At 42.4% G+C, this 17049-nt stretch overlaps 1 protein-coding gene across 1 annotated transcript in view; it reads left to right on the plus strand.

Moving 5' to 3' along the window:
• efna3 (ephrin A3) overlaps positions 1 to 11312 on the plus strand; it is a 53933-nt gene extending 42621 nt beyond the window's left edge. Inside the window, exons 3-6 of the mRNA XM_022756794.1 lie at positions 2279 to 2571; positions 3864 to 3929; positions 5248 to 5325; positions 11107 to 11312. Coding sequence (XP_022612515.1) covers positions 2279 to 2571; positions 3864 to 3929; positions 5248 to 5325; positions 11107 to 11225 — 556 coding nt within the window. The 3' untranslated portion in view covers positions 11226 to 11312. The remainder of the gene's footprint in view (positions 1 to 2278; positions 2572 to 3863; positions 3930 to 5247; positions 5326 to 11106) is intronic.
• Positions 11313 to 17049: the final 5737 nt, after the last annotated feature.

Genomic DNA, 17049 nt, shown 5'->3' on the forward strand with positions numbered 1-17049 from the left:
ATCCACGACCTTGAAACTAAAACATATTGTGGTCTCAGATGGATTAATTCAACGTTAAGGGATTGCGATGCCACTTTTTTACATGAGAGTGGATTTAGTTTTAGTTGGATTGGATGTTTAGTGTTTGTTTTTGTTTTTGTGTGAATTTATGTCAAAGACACACACCTTAAATATGTCACACTGATATAAAAAGTTGGCAGCTTGAGGTGATACGCTTTGATATCACACATAGAGACGCTTGTTCACACACACACAAACCGAAGCAGGTGCACACATAGACATACAAATAGACACACGTACACAGTGGGAATCCTAAAGCCAGCTTTTATCTTTGAGAAGTGATTTGCTTTCAGATTACTCAAGATGCTCCGAGCTGCCCTCCCCCTCATTTTTCTCTCTTTCTTTTCTCCCATTATCCCTTCATCTCGGAGAACGTGCTTTTCTTTGGTAGCGTAAAACTCTCCAACCGCCTCCTTTTTTTTTTTTTTTCTGTCTGCTCCGTTCTGGCTCTCACTGCTTTTTTACTCAATTTGCATTCACGCCTCCCTGGTGGAACCAAACTCATCCCTCACTCATGTTCTTTCTCTCTCGCTCTCCATATCTCCCTCTCTCTCTTTTTTGCATTCACTATAAATATAGTTCCCTTGAAGCATTTTACGCTTTTTTCTGCCACTAATACCACAAGAAGTAAATCTCTTCTGCAGGCTAGTAAATGATGTAATGAGAGGAGAGGAGAGGAGAGAGGAGAAGAGAGGAGAGGAGAGGAAAAAGATGTCGAACAATTAATCTTGCGTTCATGTTGCTCTGAAAGAAAGGGAGGAGAGAAATGGAGAGCAGGGAGAAAAAGACAAATTCAGGAAGGATTTGAAGAGCGCAGTAAGAAATGATGGAGAGAGGGAGACATTGGGAACAGTGTTTCGATCTTCATTTAATAATTGAATAATAATCTCCCTGGAGACATGACCTAGAACTGGCAAAGAGGTAGAGAGGAAGCATCAGGCTGGGGATGACACACTGCTGCCCCCTTGTGATTTTATGGTGTCACCACTAGAACATCTGAGAATGTGTGTGTGTGTGTCTGTCTGTTTGTGTGTGCGCGTGCACATGCTCATCGGTGTGTGTATGATTTACAACTGCAACCTGTCTCTGTCACACAGATATGGGCCCGTGTCTGTGATGGGGAGAAAAAGAGGGCTTTTGGATGTCAGGAAAGAATCTATTTCACTTTGTCACACAAACTACACACACGTCTACACACACATACACACGCTCACACAGAATCAGACCTTATCTTCCTGTCAAGCCGAGTCTTTTTTAGGGTTGACGCTGATATATGAGCTTTGGGCGGCGGGGGGGGGATGGGGGGACGTGGCCACGACGTTGACGGCTGACGTGAGCGCAACGTTGCTCTCAGGTTGATGTACGAGCACTGGGGTTAGGGGACAACGCTACGCTGACACCAGGAGAAGGAGCTGTGGCCCTGGGGCCTTGAGTCCATACTGAAGAGCCAGCTCCGCATTCTCTGCATGCAGCAGCCCTGCAGCCTCAGATACACACACACACACACACACACACACACACACACACACACACACACACACACACACACACACACACACACTCACCTGCTTTTGTGTTATTAATAACTGGATAACTCTCAAACAAAGATCTGTTTGACCCCTGGGTGAACATTCAAGCAGCAAGCATCTGAAACACAACATACCTTACAACAACGTGAGATGTTAAGCTCTCTCTGCAGTGATGTATGTGACAGGGAGTGTTGCGTTAATGCCAGAAATGTGTGTGTGTCTAAAAATGGTGTGTGTGTAATTGGAATTAGTGCCAGTTAACAGCAAAAATGCAAAATGTGGAACTTTATGGAAACTATGGCGAAACAAAAATGCAGCTAAATTGTGTGTGTGTGTGTGTGTGTGTGTGTGTGTGTATGTGTGTGTGTGTGTGTGTGCGTGTGTGTGCGTGTGTGCTAATGGAGAAAACACGACTGTGTGAGTTTATTAAAATAATAGCGTTTAGTGAAAAGCATTGTGTACATTTTGTGTGCCGTACTAACAACACTGTTTATTGTCACATTTGTGAATATAAAAGTTGTGCATTTCCTGGTAGCACATTATCCTGTGTTTTGTTGCGTGTGCCTGTTAAAGATGAGAACGGTGTGGATATGCAGTAATGTTTAATGTCAACATGAAACCCTTTGATTAAGGGTACAGAGGAAGTCATTGTTCAAATGTATACTGATATAATCTCTGTGTGTTTCCAGTCTGCGCAGGGAAGGCTACACAATGCAGGTGAACGTCAACGACTACCTGGACATCTACTGCCCTCATTACAATGATAGCCAGCGCATGGTTGGCACCGGAGAGCAGTACGTCCTCTACATGGTCAGTTACCGTGGTTACAGGAACTGTGACCCCCAGCTGGGCTTCAAGAGGTGGGAGTGTAACCGGCCTCACGCCCCCCACGCACCCATCAAGTTCTCCGAGAAGTTCCAGCGCTACAGCGCCTTCTCGCTGGGCTACGAGTTCCACGTTGGACAGGAGTACTACTACATCTGTGAGTGGAATCAAACCAATATCATGTCAATACATATCAATATTGTGTGCTAGTGGACTGTGTGTCCCCACAATATAAATGGAAAAGGAGGATAAACTATTCTTATTCCTGCAGGAGGAGGTCAATGAGACTAGAGCTATGATCTGACAAACACTCCTGTAGATTAAATGTTAATTTTCTTTATTGTTAAATGGATTTGATGAATCCTCTGTTCAGATTAGTCAAAGTTTGTCCTCAGGTAATTTCTGCATAACAAATTGCTGCTTCACATCTAATCATATCACCCTGCAGTCAGGTGGGCTCATCCATTTTGTTGATTGCTAATCAAATTAACTCACAACACCTTGTGCTAATATGACACTGTATAAATAATGAACTTTTAGCTAGTCATAAAACAATTTGAAAACAAATATTTCAGGCTAAAGATAAATGTCTCATGCATTAAATGGCTGCATAATGAGCGCTGTACTCATTTAACCTACATTACTTTCCGGGAGACGTCTCTAGAAAGTTGTTTTGCACCAAAATCAGAAAGCTGCACCGTGCTTTACTACAAAGACATGCTTCGGTTTAGTTCTCTCCTGGCCTTAAAAAAAACTTGTTTTTTTAGTTATGTTCATACAGCCAGAGAAATATGCTCCTCAAATGATTATATATAAGAGCTCGACTTCTAAGTCGGCCCGACTGATACATCAGTCTGTATTAGCTCATTGCGCATATTTCGGTATTTGTGTATCTGCTGGCTGATAACTACCAAAAATAATTGGAATACAGAAATGCCAAACTAGGTCTGAGGTCATTTAGAAAGAGTGTGACAATTACATAATAACTCTGACGAGCTGATTTTCCAACTGTAAAATGTCCTGCTCAGTGAGGGATGCATATCAAGAGTGTTTTTTTATATTTATGTTATGGAACATTACTATATACACAATATATCAGATTTTTAAACACCATATAAATACCAGCATCACCTCAAAAATCTATATATGCTATATAATGTGAGTTCAGATTCAGTATGGAGATAAAACGTTTGTCTTTCTTACAAAACAGCTGTTCAAGACAACCAGTTGTTGTTCACACCACTGTACAAACCTTTGTGTTGCGTTAAGATCAGATCTGAACATTTTTAACCCATTGCTTTTACAACCAACATTAAACTGTCCACAGAATTTGGTGAATTGCAGTTAAGCAGTTGCAGTTAGTTGTGTCCAACTCTGAATACAAGCACTATGAGCACATGAATTCAGGCTAGCACCATGTTGATCAGTTGTGCACTTTATGTTTCACAGCCACGCCCACCCATCACCACGGCCGCAGCTGTCTGAGACTACGAGTGTACGTCTGCTGCTCCACGGGTAAGTCTGTCACTTTGTGTGTGTGTGTGTGTGTGTGTGTGTGTGTGTGTGTGTGTGTGTGTGTGTGTGTGTGGTGTGTGTGGTGTGTGACCTGTAATGCAATGCTTGGACCCGTTTGCAGACTGTACTTGCACCCATCTGGCCTCTCTACCTGTTCTCCAGGCACCAGGCTCCTCCGAAAGCCACTCACACACACTTCTAACTCACAAACACACACACACACACACACACACACACACACACACACACACACACACACACACTCACACACACACACAAACACACACACACACACACCGGCTGCATACAGATGCATATACAGTCTAAATACAGTCTAAAGGAGGCAGAGCTATTAATACTCCTGCTGAGTTTCCCCTGCAGCATTTTCACTCAAAGCACAGAACCCCGCTTTGCTCCCCTTTTCTTTCCTTCTCTCTCTCTCTCTCTTTCTGTTCCTCCTGTCGTTCTCTTCCTCTCTGTCCTTCTATAGCAGCAGAAAGGAGCAGCTTCAGCTTTGAAGGCCCTCATCCCTCCACCTCCTTCCTCTCCTCTACTCCCTCTTTCCTCCCCTTCCACCCCTCCTCCCTCGCTCCCTGTCAGAATCCATTTATTGCTGTGTGCGGTCAGTGGGTGGCTATGTATATATAGTGTTAACCTCTCTCACTCGCGCTCCTGCCGTCCTTCAATCTCTCGACCCTCTCTCACCCGCTCTCTCGCGTGCACGCACGCGAGAGAGCACACAAACACACACACACACACACACACACACACTCACACTCACACTCACACACCCACACTCACACTCACACTCACACACATTCACACACATGTACACACAGACTTTGATCCCTGGCCTGTCCGGTCCTTTTAACTTCCACAGCCCTGTAGTATTAACCTCTCCTCCCTCTTTCACCCCCCCCCCCCCCATACCCCCCCGAACCCATCGCTCTCCATCCCTTTTCACACACTGCCTTCTTCAGTTTGATCTTCCTGCCCTCACCTTCCTCCTCTCACTCTTTCTCTCCCCCACTCCCTCTGTCTCACTTGCTTACTCATTTTCTCTCTCTTTGTCAGGGCTGCTGGTTGATGTTATGGCTTGTCAGTCTGTCTGCTCTGGGAGATTTTTTTTTTTTTTTTTTTTAACCCCTACACCCTTGCCTTTGCCACTCTTGTGCGCGTTTCTCTCAAGATGTCAAGTTGGATGTAATTAAAATCCTTTGGGTTGGAGAAATGGTTTAACCCCTGCTCCCTCACTCTCCCTCTCCTTCTTTTTCCCGTCTCATTCGATTTCTCCTCTCTCACTCTCTCCCTCCTTCAGCCTCGGACGTGGACGATGAGCCAGAGCCTACAGAGCCAGACTACACACTTAGACCAGGCCTAAAAATTGACGATATCGGTGAGTCGTACGCACACTCGCTTAAACTTATACACACATAACGTTGAGTAAGTGTGGAGCACATATATCCGGCCCGTCTGGGTTCCCAAAAAACAGACCCAGACTTGTGTTTGTCATTCAGATCACATCAGTCTCAAATCATGAAATTATGAGTCACACTTCTTAAGCTTCCACACTGAAATTACAGGGTAATTATTTTATTGTATTTTTTTTTTTTTTTTGACAAATCCCACAAAAAACTTTCCAACTTCCCCTCCCTGTCTGTAAAACTTTTAAAAGTGGTCATAAATACTGTATATAGTTTAATTTTTTAAAGCATGATGCATTTGTTTTCAGCAGTGGATTAATAGACATTCGGTGCACTAGTATTTACAGCTACAGGAGGGCGTATGTGGGATTGACTCAAATTAACCTGCAGTGCCCATGTTCATTGTAATGAAAATGTCTCCCAGTGCATGTGGGACATTAATATTTTCTGCATTTATAGAGAACAGCTTAATAAGTGACACACATGGTGATAAAATTGGTCTTTTTGCCTTTCATTATTCATTCATTCATTATAATGGTAGCCTAACATATTAATTAGGAATGGTCATTTCTGCATTATTAATGGATTAACTCTAGATTAGAAATATTTGGAACTTAAACCAAATATGAGTTGTTATATAAAGAGCATTGTTGTTTACTCTCTCTTTGTCCGATGATCTTTATTTTTGGTGCAAGTTTCTGCAGAGCATCCTGTCAGGCTGCATCCAGCCCCAACTATCTCCACCAATCATATAGTCGGGACAACCTGTATCTATCCTGACAGGCAAAACTCAGGCAGCAAAAAGTCCCCAAACAATTCTGTTCCGCTCTGTTGGCACATTTTAGTAATTCTTACATTTTCACTTTTTTATCAATTTAAGGTTTCTAGATTAAAGAGATTTTGGTGAGTCATTGTAATTGTAACGGTGAAATTTAAAAAATGCGGGGGGACAAAAACTAGATTTAGAAAAGTAAGGGAGGTTGTGTCTCTCACTCCCTCAGTTCCCAGACGAAATAACTCCCTTGTAGAATATCATATGTCCTTTAAATATTGACAGCAGATTGATCAATAACGTGTGATGGCAGAGCAACCAGTTCATCGGTCATACAGCATCAAAAGTAGCCAACCAAACTGAAAATGTGCTGTTTTAAAAAGAAACCTCCAACACAGTTAACTTCACAGCACCAGCTGGCTTGGCAAGCTGCTGATCCTGCTAAACAACTACATGCATATTCATTTCACACTCGCTGTTTTCACCCGGATAAGCAAAGAACACAGAGTTTCATGGTGATTTACCAAAAAATAACTCAAAATTCATTCAGAAAAGGGAAGGTCTGTTCGGATTTCCTGTAGTTCTGTAGTTCTTGATCTTGGCAAGTGCTCACCGTTTGTCCTTATGTTGCTCTCGTCAGGATTACACGACTGGTGCGTTCATGGGAATCACGGGAATCTTGCTAAATCTGTTACGGCTGGAACTGTGTTTGGCAGCAATTCAAGGGAGAAGCTGAGCAGTAAATCAAAAAGTGACAGACTTTAGGATAATATCTCAGATGATCATGTGGTTGCTTCTCGTTGTTATGGCAACAACAATGCAGTAGCACAATGGCAACATGTATAGCGAGCTTGGCCCAGCTAGACGCCACACATTACACAACCAGACACGCGGGTATCAATCATCATCCTGTCTAGTTTTCACGCTCTTTTCCAAGGTAGCCTGTAAAATGTGCTGCTGTGTTGTTGTTCATATGTGTGCACGCGCACGCCTGAATGCATGTGCTTGTGGGATAAATCAGTCTGTTCTCGTAACTGTCATAAGAAAACTCATCGCTGGCTGCCGCGAATGGCTGCAGGTCATATGAGTTTGTTGAGATACCTCTCCCTTACTTTTTTTTTTCCTCACTTCATCATGCTTTCATCTCGTTTCTCTCTCACTCCATCTCCTTTCTCCATGCCCTCCTCATCCTCCCGCCCTTTAATTCCCATCCTCCATTTTTCCTCCCAGAGCACAAGTAGGAATGCAGTGGAGGGGAAAGCCACTAAAACTCAGTTTATTCACCTTTTGATGTGTGAAATTGAGTTTTTCCCTCTTTTAACGTCTTTTTTTCAAAATGATATTAATTTTAGGGTTTTATTCCATGTATTAATGCTATCGAAGTGATGTAAACAATATAAAAAAAGAAATAATTTCATTTCAAAATTATATTGTGTCTGTTTGTTCATGGTTTTTTACCTTATGGTAACAGATTTAAGTTAATTCACCAGTACTTTTGTTTGCCACTATATCATCGAGCGATTCATTCTCATCACGTATCCTCACCACTTACTCCCTCCCTCCTCTCCAGCACATACGTGTAAACACACAGTAAATTTAAAAGATGCTCATCCCAGCAACATAAAAGATCCACTTGAAAAAGACGGACAAATCACATGCCGTACACAACTGTTTACAAGGTACAGCACATACAAGAATTTAAAGAAAAGCAAAAGATTATTTTTGCAGAAGAATAATTGTATTCAATGTACTTGAACAGATAAGGAAAATGGAGTACATGACAATACTGTTAATATTTAGTGAATGGCTGACACAATAGCAGAGCACAAATTACCTCAGCTCCTATGGGTCATTTTCACCTGTAGTGCTGTGTTGCCAATTAAATTAATTGGATAACCCAAGTGGTGCGAGAGGAAGTGAGGAAATCAGCAGGGAGCTGTGAAATGAACTGAAAACAAAGAAGCGGTACAGTTTCCTATTCCCCTCCCTCGTTCTCAGTCCTCCTGACTGCCGATTAGACTCATCACATCATAGTTTTAATTACTGTTATTCAAAGTTCACATCAGCACATTCACACAAACACAAGGCGACACGCACTAACTGCTCCCTTCCAATCCGTCTGATTGTCGTGTCTGAAAATGTTTAACTAAGCTGAATGTTGCAGGATCATATTGTAAACCATCCGTCTCTCTCTCTCACTCACTCACTCACTCGCTCTCTCTCCCCTTCACTGCTCACAGTTTATTTCCTGGACACTGCCCCTTTCAATCAGTGTCTACAGCTCAACAGTGGTTCCCTCCTGAATACGGCCTCTAGTATTAGATTTCATTTAGATCTCATTTACAACACAGATGGAATGGTGCTAGCAGCTCCCCGTGCAGCCATGTGATTACTGATGGCTTTCAGTGGGAGGATACTCATTTACCAACCCTGTTGGCTCAGGTTACCGCATCTGACGATCAGGTCCGGCCATTAGTGGAGAAATCAGAAGCTTTTTCTTTAATGGGGTTTATTGTAGCAATTACCACTCCTTTAAGCGATAGTGTGTTTGGTGTGCTTTGCCAGCAACATCAGGTTGGATGTCAGTGGCAGAACATACACACACACAAGCTGTTAAGAACTCTGTCATCTCGGTTATTATCACACTTGGAGAAACATCTGTTGTATTTTTTAATTCAGTCAGTTCAAAAGATGCCAAATAAAGGCTTGTGAATCATACTGGATACGCTGATAAATATATACTTAATACACTATACTCCGATTCCATACATCCTACAGTGTATATGTTCAGCATGTGTTCTGTCAGTGGAAATTGCCTTTTATATTTTTATTTTTTGTACTGTTCACAGATAAATCTATCAGATCAGTTGTTTTCCTCATGCTTATTAGGGATATAACCAAACATCACATGGCACCATATTTCATAATAGAATTTGCCTGATTTGGATTATGGAGCGAAAAGAATGGATCATAGAATCAACCTCAGCTTATCAATTATACCCTCCAAATAGTACTTCTGTTTCAGTTTGTTTATTTATAGTGGCTCCGCCCGAGGCTATAACTAAAATTACACTATGAACTGTCTCAGCTGATGTTTGAAAAGGTGGAGACTTTCCCAGAAATGAAGTTAGAAATATTCCATCAGTTTATATTTAGTTGCCCTTGGTTGGGAAACCAATGCTTCACTAACCAAGTTTAGACAATTGCTCTTAATCTTACAATGACTCTCCACTGTTTTTATTTGTGAAACTCAATTTACCAGCGACTAAGAGAAGTGCTCAGCCTACCACTTCCCTGGAATTACCTTTTAATGAGGACGTTCTAGTCGGGGAACACCACAAGTTATTCAAAGAAGATGAACACATAGTTGGATCAACACTAATCTGCCAGAGTGGTCAACAACAATAAAAGATAATTATTTTCATAAAGTGTTTATTATGGGACTTTTATATTGAATTGTATTGAATTGAACTGTGTACAAGGGGTTTCTATTTTTAGGTCATTATATGACATTATATTCTTACATTTTAGCTCAGGCAGAAGCCACTGAAGTTGATGGCTACTGACAAACATACACACTCATGTTGACACACACAAGTACACCGCGTACAGACAGACCACAATCAAGGACTGAAAGGAGTCTCTTTGTTCTTGTCAACATGACATTCAGATTCCTTGACGCCTCCAGGTGTCTGAACTTCCTCATTATCAGGCAGATGCCTGCTTTTCTGCCCCAAAATATGGCGTGCATTCACACACACATAGCTACACGTACACACAGCTTCCTTGTGCAACCTAATGTTTGGCTCAGAACATATCAGGGTCACGATGTACGTCACGCACACTCCCGCACAAACATTACACCAAAAAATGCACGCTAATGATTATGTGTTTATCTGTGACAGTTAGTGAGAGATGGGGGGTACGTGTGGGTGTGTAGGTGTGTAATGAGGCGATTAGTATAGCCGGACTTTAGAACCAGTTGTGCGAGATTCTCTGCAGTCTGCTGTTTGTGTCTTCAAGACCACATTCCTCTGTCTGTCAGCGGCAAAGTAACACAGTGTCCTGACCCCTCAGCCGCATGCTCAGTTACAGAGCGGTCAAAGCATTTAACCTGAGCTCCACTGCTGCATAGACCTCATTAGATTGGCCAGCGGAGCATACCAGAGGAGGCCATCTCTAAAACCAGGTGTCAGCCAGTCATTACTCTGCTGTCTGACCCACAGAGCAGCTGGAAATATTCTGGAACTAGATCTGGTGCCGGGTGGAAACACTGACAACATCCCCACTTCACTTCCATCCCAATCGGACCGTAAACACAGGAGTTACTAATCAGCATCAGCGTGACTTTTGTACAGACAGAAAATTGTGCTACTGTCTGGTCTCCAGTCTCATTAATCATGTGACTACAGAGGGTGCGTCTCGCCCCATGTGTGTCTCAGAAGTGTAGGCATGTAGCGAACTGTCTGCTGACTTCTTTTTGTACTTCGACTAGACATCAGTGTTCGGTGCGTAACCCCGCGACAAAAAACCACAAACTATTTTTAGGACACCACCAGGTGCAAATACAGATAGATTAGCTGCATTATATACAGTATGTCTGTATGTAAAAGTAGTGTGTCTGATTGGGAATGTGTCACTGTATAAGAACAATGAGAGCTTTCTAATAACAGCTGCAGTCTGCTGAGGCACTGTTGTGTTGTCTTTGTAGCACACTAACCACATTTCAGTGGGAGTGAGACAGTGCGTGCTGCCTTTTGTTCAGTCAGGCTGCTTCATTGAAACACATTTGGTCATGTTTTAGTAACGGCCGTGCTGTGTAACAAGATTACAGCACATTTAGAAGCTCAGAAAAACTTATCTTTTAAATTTTCCTTTCAAGGTTTGCAAGTGTTGAGAAATTCTCTGCTAGCATTGTCATAAATGAAAATAAAGACATCACTCTCCCTCTTTGTTTTCCTCTCTGTCTCTGTATTTACAGATGAATTTAACCCTTTCGTTCCCAAGCTGGAGAAGAGCGTCAGCGGAAGCAGCCCATCCAGGGATCGCCTTCTCCTCACCGTGACAATGCTCCTTCTGGCCGTTCACTTCATCTCCTAGCAACGGCCATCCCATCAGCGTCACCATGCCAACTAGCCTTGGGAGGGTGTACAGTATCAGGGGGTGGGAGAGAAGTGGGGGAGTCAGGAGAGGAGAGGAGAGGAGAGTTAAGATACCACAAATAGAGCAGAAGGCAAGAGGAGCAAGACTTTGAAATGAGAGTTTTCAAGCATCTGTGTGTGTGTGTGTGTCTGTGTGTGTGTCTCTGTGTGTGTGTGTGTGTGTGTGTGTGNCGGCCATCCCATCAGCGTCACCATGCCAACTAGCCTTGGGAGGGTGTACAGTATCAGGGGGTGGGAGAGAAGTGGGGGAGTCAGGAGAGGAGAGGAGAGGAGAGTTAAGATACCACAAATAGAGCAGAAGGCAAGAGGAGCAAGACTTTGAAATGAGAGTTTTCAAGCATCTGTGTGTGTGTGTGTGTCTGTGTGTGTGTGTGTGTGTGTGTGTGTGTGTGTGTGTGTGTGTGTGTGTGTTTGAGGGAGTGTGCTTTTGGTGGAGTTTAAAGACCTTCAGGCGCTTCGTGACACAGACTGAACTGTATATTGCATTAAAGTCAGCCTGTGCACACAGATGCAGGTGTGGTAGACTTGTGTACGAGTGTGCATTTGTGTATGTCTATGTTTTTGTGTGTGTGTGTCTGAACAGGCCATAGGTTGAGCTTGTTGAATCACGCACACCACACAAAGCATTTATACAACAGGAGATGGGCGGGGCTGAAAACATAATAAAAAGAAGAAAAAGCATCAAATCCAACAACCCAATTGAAAACCATTTGAAGACTTTCCCCTGGATCTGATTGGCTAAAACACTTCCTTAGGGCTAGTTGCCATAGTTTCTTGCAACAAGACTTAAAATGAACTCAGATGAACTGAATCAAATAGATCTCAGCAGAATTGAACTGAAATTGCCTTTTTTTTGTTGATGTTATTGTTGATGTTATCTTGATGCTGGGAACTTGTCCCAGTCCATAGAGGAAAAAAAAGGAACCAGCTGATGAACTGTGCTGGTCCTGTGTAGGAGACTGGTCAAAGTAGCTGATAGTTCATACACAAACACACCCCGGGACTCCAGATACCAGTGTTTTAGTTGCCATCTCCACTCTGCTGTGTCATCCTGTGTTCACCATCAGTCTCTACAGAAGGCAACAGAACTGGATGGGGTCAGGGGGAAAATACAGAGCATTTAAACGATGAATCATCCACTTAAAAATCATTTTGGCGGGAGGGACGTAGATGTGCCATTGACACAGAAACTGCAAGGGTTTATTGATGTTATAAGTTGCTTTGTTACTTTTCTGTCCCTGTCTTTGAAGTACTCGGTTAGTCCTCTGTCATCTCCGAGGTTAACTAAAGCACACGGTGGCTACGGAGCAGCCATGGATACACTCAGCAATACTGCCCTCCTCTCAACCGACTGCAAGCTGTTTGGAGGAGAGGAACAGGAGTGAGGAGGAGGGACGAAGGAGGAAGGACAGTCACTCACACAATCACCTAAGGACAGGTCAAGTCCCGGCCAATAAGAATTTCTCCACTGGTCCATGTTGGTGTAGCAGCCTGCTCTACCGATCTCATCTCTGTAAACTCATTTGTCAGATGCAACATGTAAACAGTTTTCTGTTACCGTGTGAGTCTGTGTGCGAGAGAGAAAAACATATGCCTGAGTGTGCCATGTGTGTTTGAGTGTTTGATAGCGAGTGAGAATATTTTAAATGGTACTAACAGCCTGAAAATACATCCACATACTGTACATCTTATAAGTATGAAAATGCAAAATAAAAAAAAAAAAAATCAAAACACAACTAAAGCAACAAGTAATACATACAAACCAAGTGCTTTGGTGGGGAGGTACGGCAATTCAAAATTCAAACAACTGTACCAGTCGGTTGCTTCAGAATAGCGTTTCCATAGCAACTAGCACCTTATTCACCATGGTTACCCTACCCTGCCAACAATGGACTCTAGTAGGGCATGGCTTACCATAGTAGCTGATAACAATGATGAAGGTGATGATGATTATATTGATAATGAATAATGAAGATGATGGACTGCAAGCTGGCCAACCAGGTCACACAGCGGCGTATGAGACGTTCAAATACCTGTGTAAATGTCAAAACAGACAAAGAATGGAACTCCAATGTTTTGAAATCTGCCGAGATGAAATGTGATGTAAGCATTTTTACAAACTTGAAGCTTAGCTTTTTTTTTTGTTTGTTTGTTTTTTTTCCATTTTTTTAATTATTTTTTTGAGATTGTTGTGGTGTATAATTGGTTATCTTGAGGGGGAAGACGGGGGTTTAAAAAGTTGGAGAATTGGGTGGGTTGAGCCATAAGTAAACCTGGGCTGCACTCTCTGAATCTCTTAGCTAAGTGATTATTCAAATTTACAGTTGAATTATCTTATAGAGTATAACTTTTGGAAATTTTTGTTTTCTTAAAGGGACTCATTAGGAGTATTACTCAGCCTGTGAAAACGTGTAACAGGTCCTCTGTGGCTCTGGAGGGAGCTTTTTAAAGTCTGAGAAAATAACCCTGATGATGCTACGAGGCTTAGCTCGGACAGAGTTACAAACGAGGACTATACAGTTAGAAAAATATGGGCATTTACCAGGCAGGGATGGACCAACAGTGGGTGTCATCAAGTTGTATCAATATGTTGGTCTCTGCTTTACCAGTTTTGATCTATTTTTTCATCTGTTTCTTGTGAGTCCCCCAGTTTTATGGCAGTGCAATAGTAAATTGCAGGGAAACCCTTTAAAACAAAGCTATATCTATAACAGAATATATTTACAGGATATATATGTGTGGTCCAGGCTGGGACCAGTTCAACCAAAGGGTGGTTATTCCCTCAGAAATTTGTATTTGAACACTTTTTAGAACAGATCAAATGATCTTCTAAGTCACACACAAAAGAATGAGATATATTTTGTGTGGTACGGCCGAACTGCACTACACATTTTAAATTCATAGAAATGTATTAGCTCCAACAAGAGCATCTTTCTGTGGAAACAAACAGGATAATGTGGCTTTGGAGCAGCAATGAGTAGATTTAAGAGACTGTAATAATGTGTGTGAACCAGTCCAGGTGTATGTATGGCTCTTGGTGGGAGGGTGAGGTAGGAGAGGTTCGGGTTCTGGTGTTGAGGGGGAGGGTTGAAGAGCTGTGCAAGAGGGTAAATCACTCTTCAAGAAGTTGCACTTAAGAACTTAGACACGAGAGCAAGACAGTGTGTGTGTGTGTGTGTGTGTGTGTGTGTGTGTGTGTGTGTGTCTGAATGAATGTGTGTGTTTGTGAGGGAGAGTAAGTATCAGAGCTCATTTCTGTTAATTACATCATGGCTGTGTGCAGGAGCTTTAGCATGAGATGCTGTCCGTCTTTGTGTGTACTGGTGTAAGTGTGTGTACATGTGTGTGCGTGAGGGAACAAATGGGCGAGCGAGCAACAGTCTCTTTGCTTCTGCTCTTTCATTGTGTGGGTGTGTATGTGTGTGCAAGAGAGTGTGACTGATTGTTGTCTGGCAAAACAACAAAAGCATTTAATAGTGTTGGAAACAACAATTTACAATCATGTTTACCTTCGACTGGAATGACTTTAAATGAACTTGAAAATAAACTGTAAACTGAACAAACCATAACAGAGGTTATAACAATGATCATGATAACAAAATAATAAGCTTACAAATCTTACTTTTAACAAGATGTGTGTTCGGCTCTTTATTTGCCTCCCTTTTCCAACCCCCCCACCACCCCCACCACCACCCCACCCCACCCCACCCCCTGCCCACCCCGTCACCTTCCCTGCTCTCTCTGTCTTTGAGGATCTGAAAAAAAAGGCAATAAGCATGGAGCTAATCCAAGACAACAGATGGAGGGGTTGCAGGAAAGGTTTTACCTGGTATATTCAGTTCTCTGTAGATAATGTTGTTTGGGAGCTCACAGATGTGATTTTCCATATCAAAGTTGGTGTGGCGACGCTCTCCCTCAGCAGTAATACCTTTACACGCTCCGATTAGGAGAGATAAGCACTTCAATCACCAGCCCAACATTTGAATGACAATGGGACATGTCGGGAGTGTGTACCTGTATGTCTGGACTGGCTGATGGCGGGATAAAGCCGCTGCTGATGTATGAGCGCAGCCAGGCTCACTGTCTGTGATCTTATGCAACAGGTCTTTGTCATACGTGTGGAGTTATTCTATGACGGGACATCACGAGGAAGAAGATGGACAGATAAAGGTAAGGTAGAGAGATGGAAGATGAAGAGGTAGAGATGGAGGAAGTTGGCAGATGTACAATTTTGAAAAACGAAAGTTGGTCAATGAAAGATACGAAGTGGCAATGTAATGAAAGTTGGGCACAGTATTGTAAAATATTAGACAAAACAAGTAATGTCAACATGTCAATGTGGGCTTTAGGAAATTGTAGCAATTTCCTGACATTTGACATCATACACACATTTATCTTTCTTGTCCAGTCCAAAAACTGTACTGTGATTTCTGCTTCCCGAACACTCACAGCATTGTAGATTTTTTTTTTCTTTTTGCTTTATTACATTTAAAATTGGCTTTCCATCGGATACAGAGGTATGTGGTCCAGTTGTTCGCTTTATTAACAATACAATGTACAGTACCAGTCAAAAGTTTGGACACCTTGTGTTTCCAAAGTTTGGACTGGTACTGTATAACAGGTTTTTATCATCTTGCTCCTCTAATGTTTCCAAAAAGTATCGTCATTTCCATCTGGAAACAGGCGCATCACCAGCACAGTGGAAGAGGATCCAGCCAGTGATTCAGACTTTGGAAGGTATTTGAAAAGTCAACCTGAGGGATGAATAACATGAGTGACACCACCCAACAAACCATATTCTGCCAAAATGAAGTCTGCTTTCTGAGAATCACCCTGACTCATTTGAGGCTGACATCAAGTTCCCAGACATTTTTGTTGCAAATTTTAATAGTTGAAACATCCCCGCCCTTACTGATCTCAGATCACTGTTCTTCATCCAGCTTCCTGCTGCTATTGGGTTCAGACCCATTACCAAGAATATAGGGTGAGAATCATGAACACATCTTAATTTCACTTTCTGTTCATGCGTCCCCATCTGGATACACAAAAAGGTGAATGACTCAAACAAAGTATGAAAATCAAATTGGGTGAAAGGGCCAGAGTTTCCAGCATACATGATATAACTTGTGGTTTATAATAAATCAGAGGCCTGCTACAAATCCATGCTGCAGGAGCTGGTGCTGACCACTTGGTGCTGCTGTTCAGTCACAGCTTTGGTGAGAAGAGGTGCTGCTCCCTAGTGCCCCTGCCTTGTAATCCCTTATCTGAATACATAACTCTATTAAAGCCACAATGGTCATTGTGTAACTGGAGTCATTGGGATTAAACATGCAGATTTATTTTACTGAATTATGATATAACTGTTTATTTGCAGCGTTTTGAAGCAGGAGAGTCTATGTAGGAGGGATAGTTTTGACTCCCCAAAGGTGGGAATGTGCCTGTGGACACCAAGGACTGTACTCTCACACACTGAGCAGTAAAAAATTATGCAACAACTATCTATTCAGCAAATGACTTTTGAAACTCAACGTCTTCCAGTCCTGAAGGCAGCTTTTCTATCTGCATTCATTTATCACAACCAGCCATGCTGAAGAGAAAAATTCCTCCCCTCTCTGATTGTGTTTGTTTTACCGAGAAACGAATGTTATGCACGGGCAGGCTTGTAAATACAAAGCTGTTTACAATAGGCTTGTTCTACCAATATCTGCAACACAGACACACACACACACACACACACACACACACACACACACACACACACA

The sequence above is a fragment of the Seriola dumerili genome, unplaced genomic scaffold, assembly GCF_002260705.1.
Source record: "Seriola dumerili isolate Sdu_G_001 unplaced genomic scaffold, Sdu_1.0 BDQW01000258.1, whole genome shotgun sequence".
NCBI classification, from domain to species: Eukaryota; Metazoa; Chordata; class Actinopteri; order Carangiformes; family Carangidae; genus Seriola; species Seriola dumerili.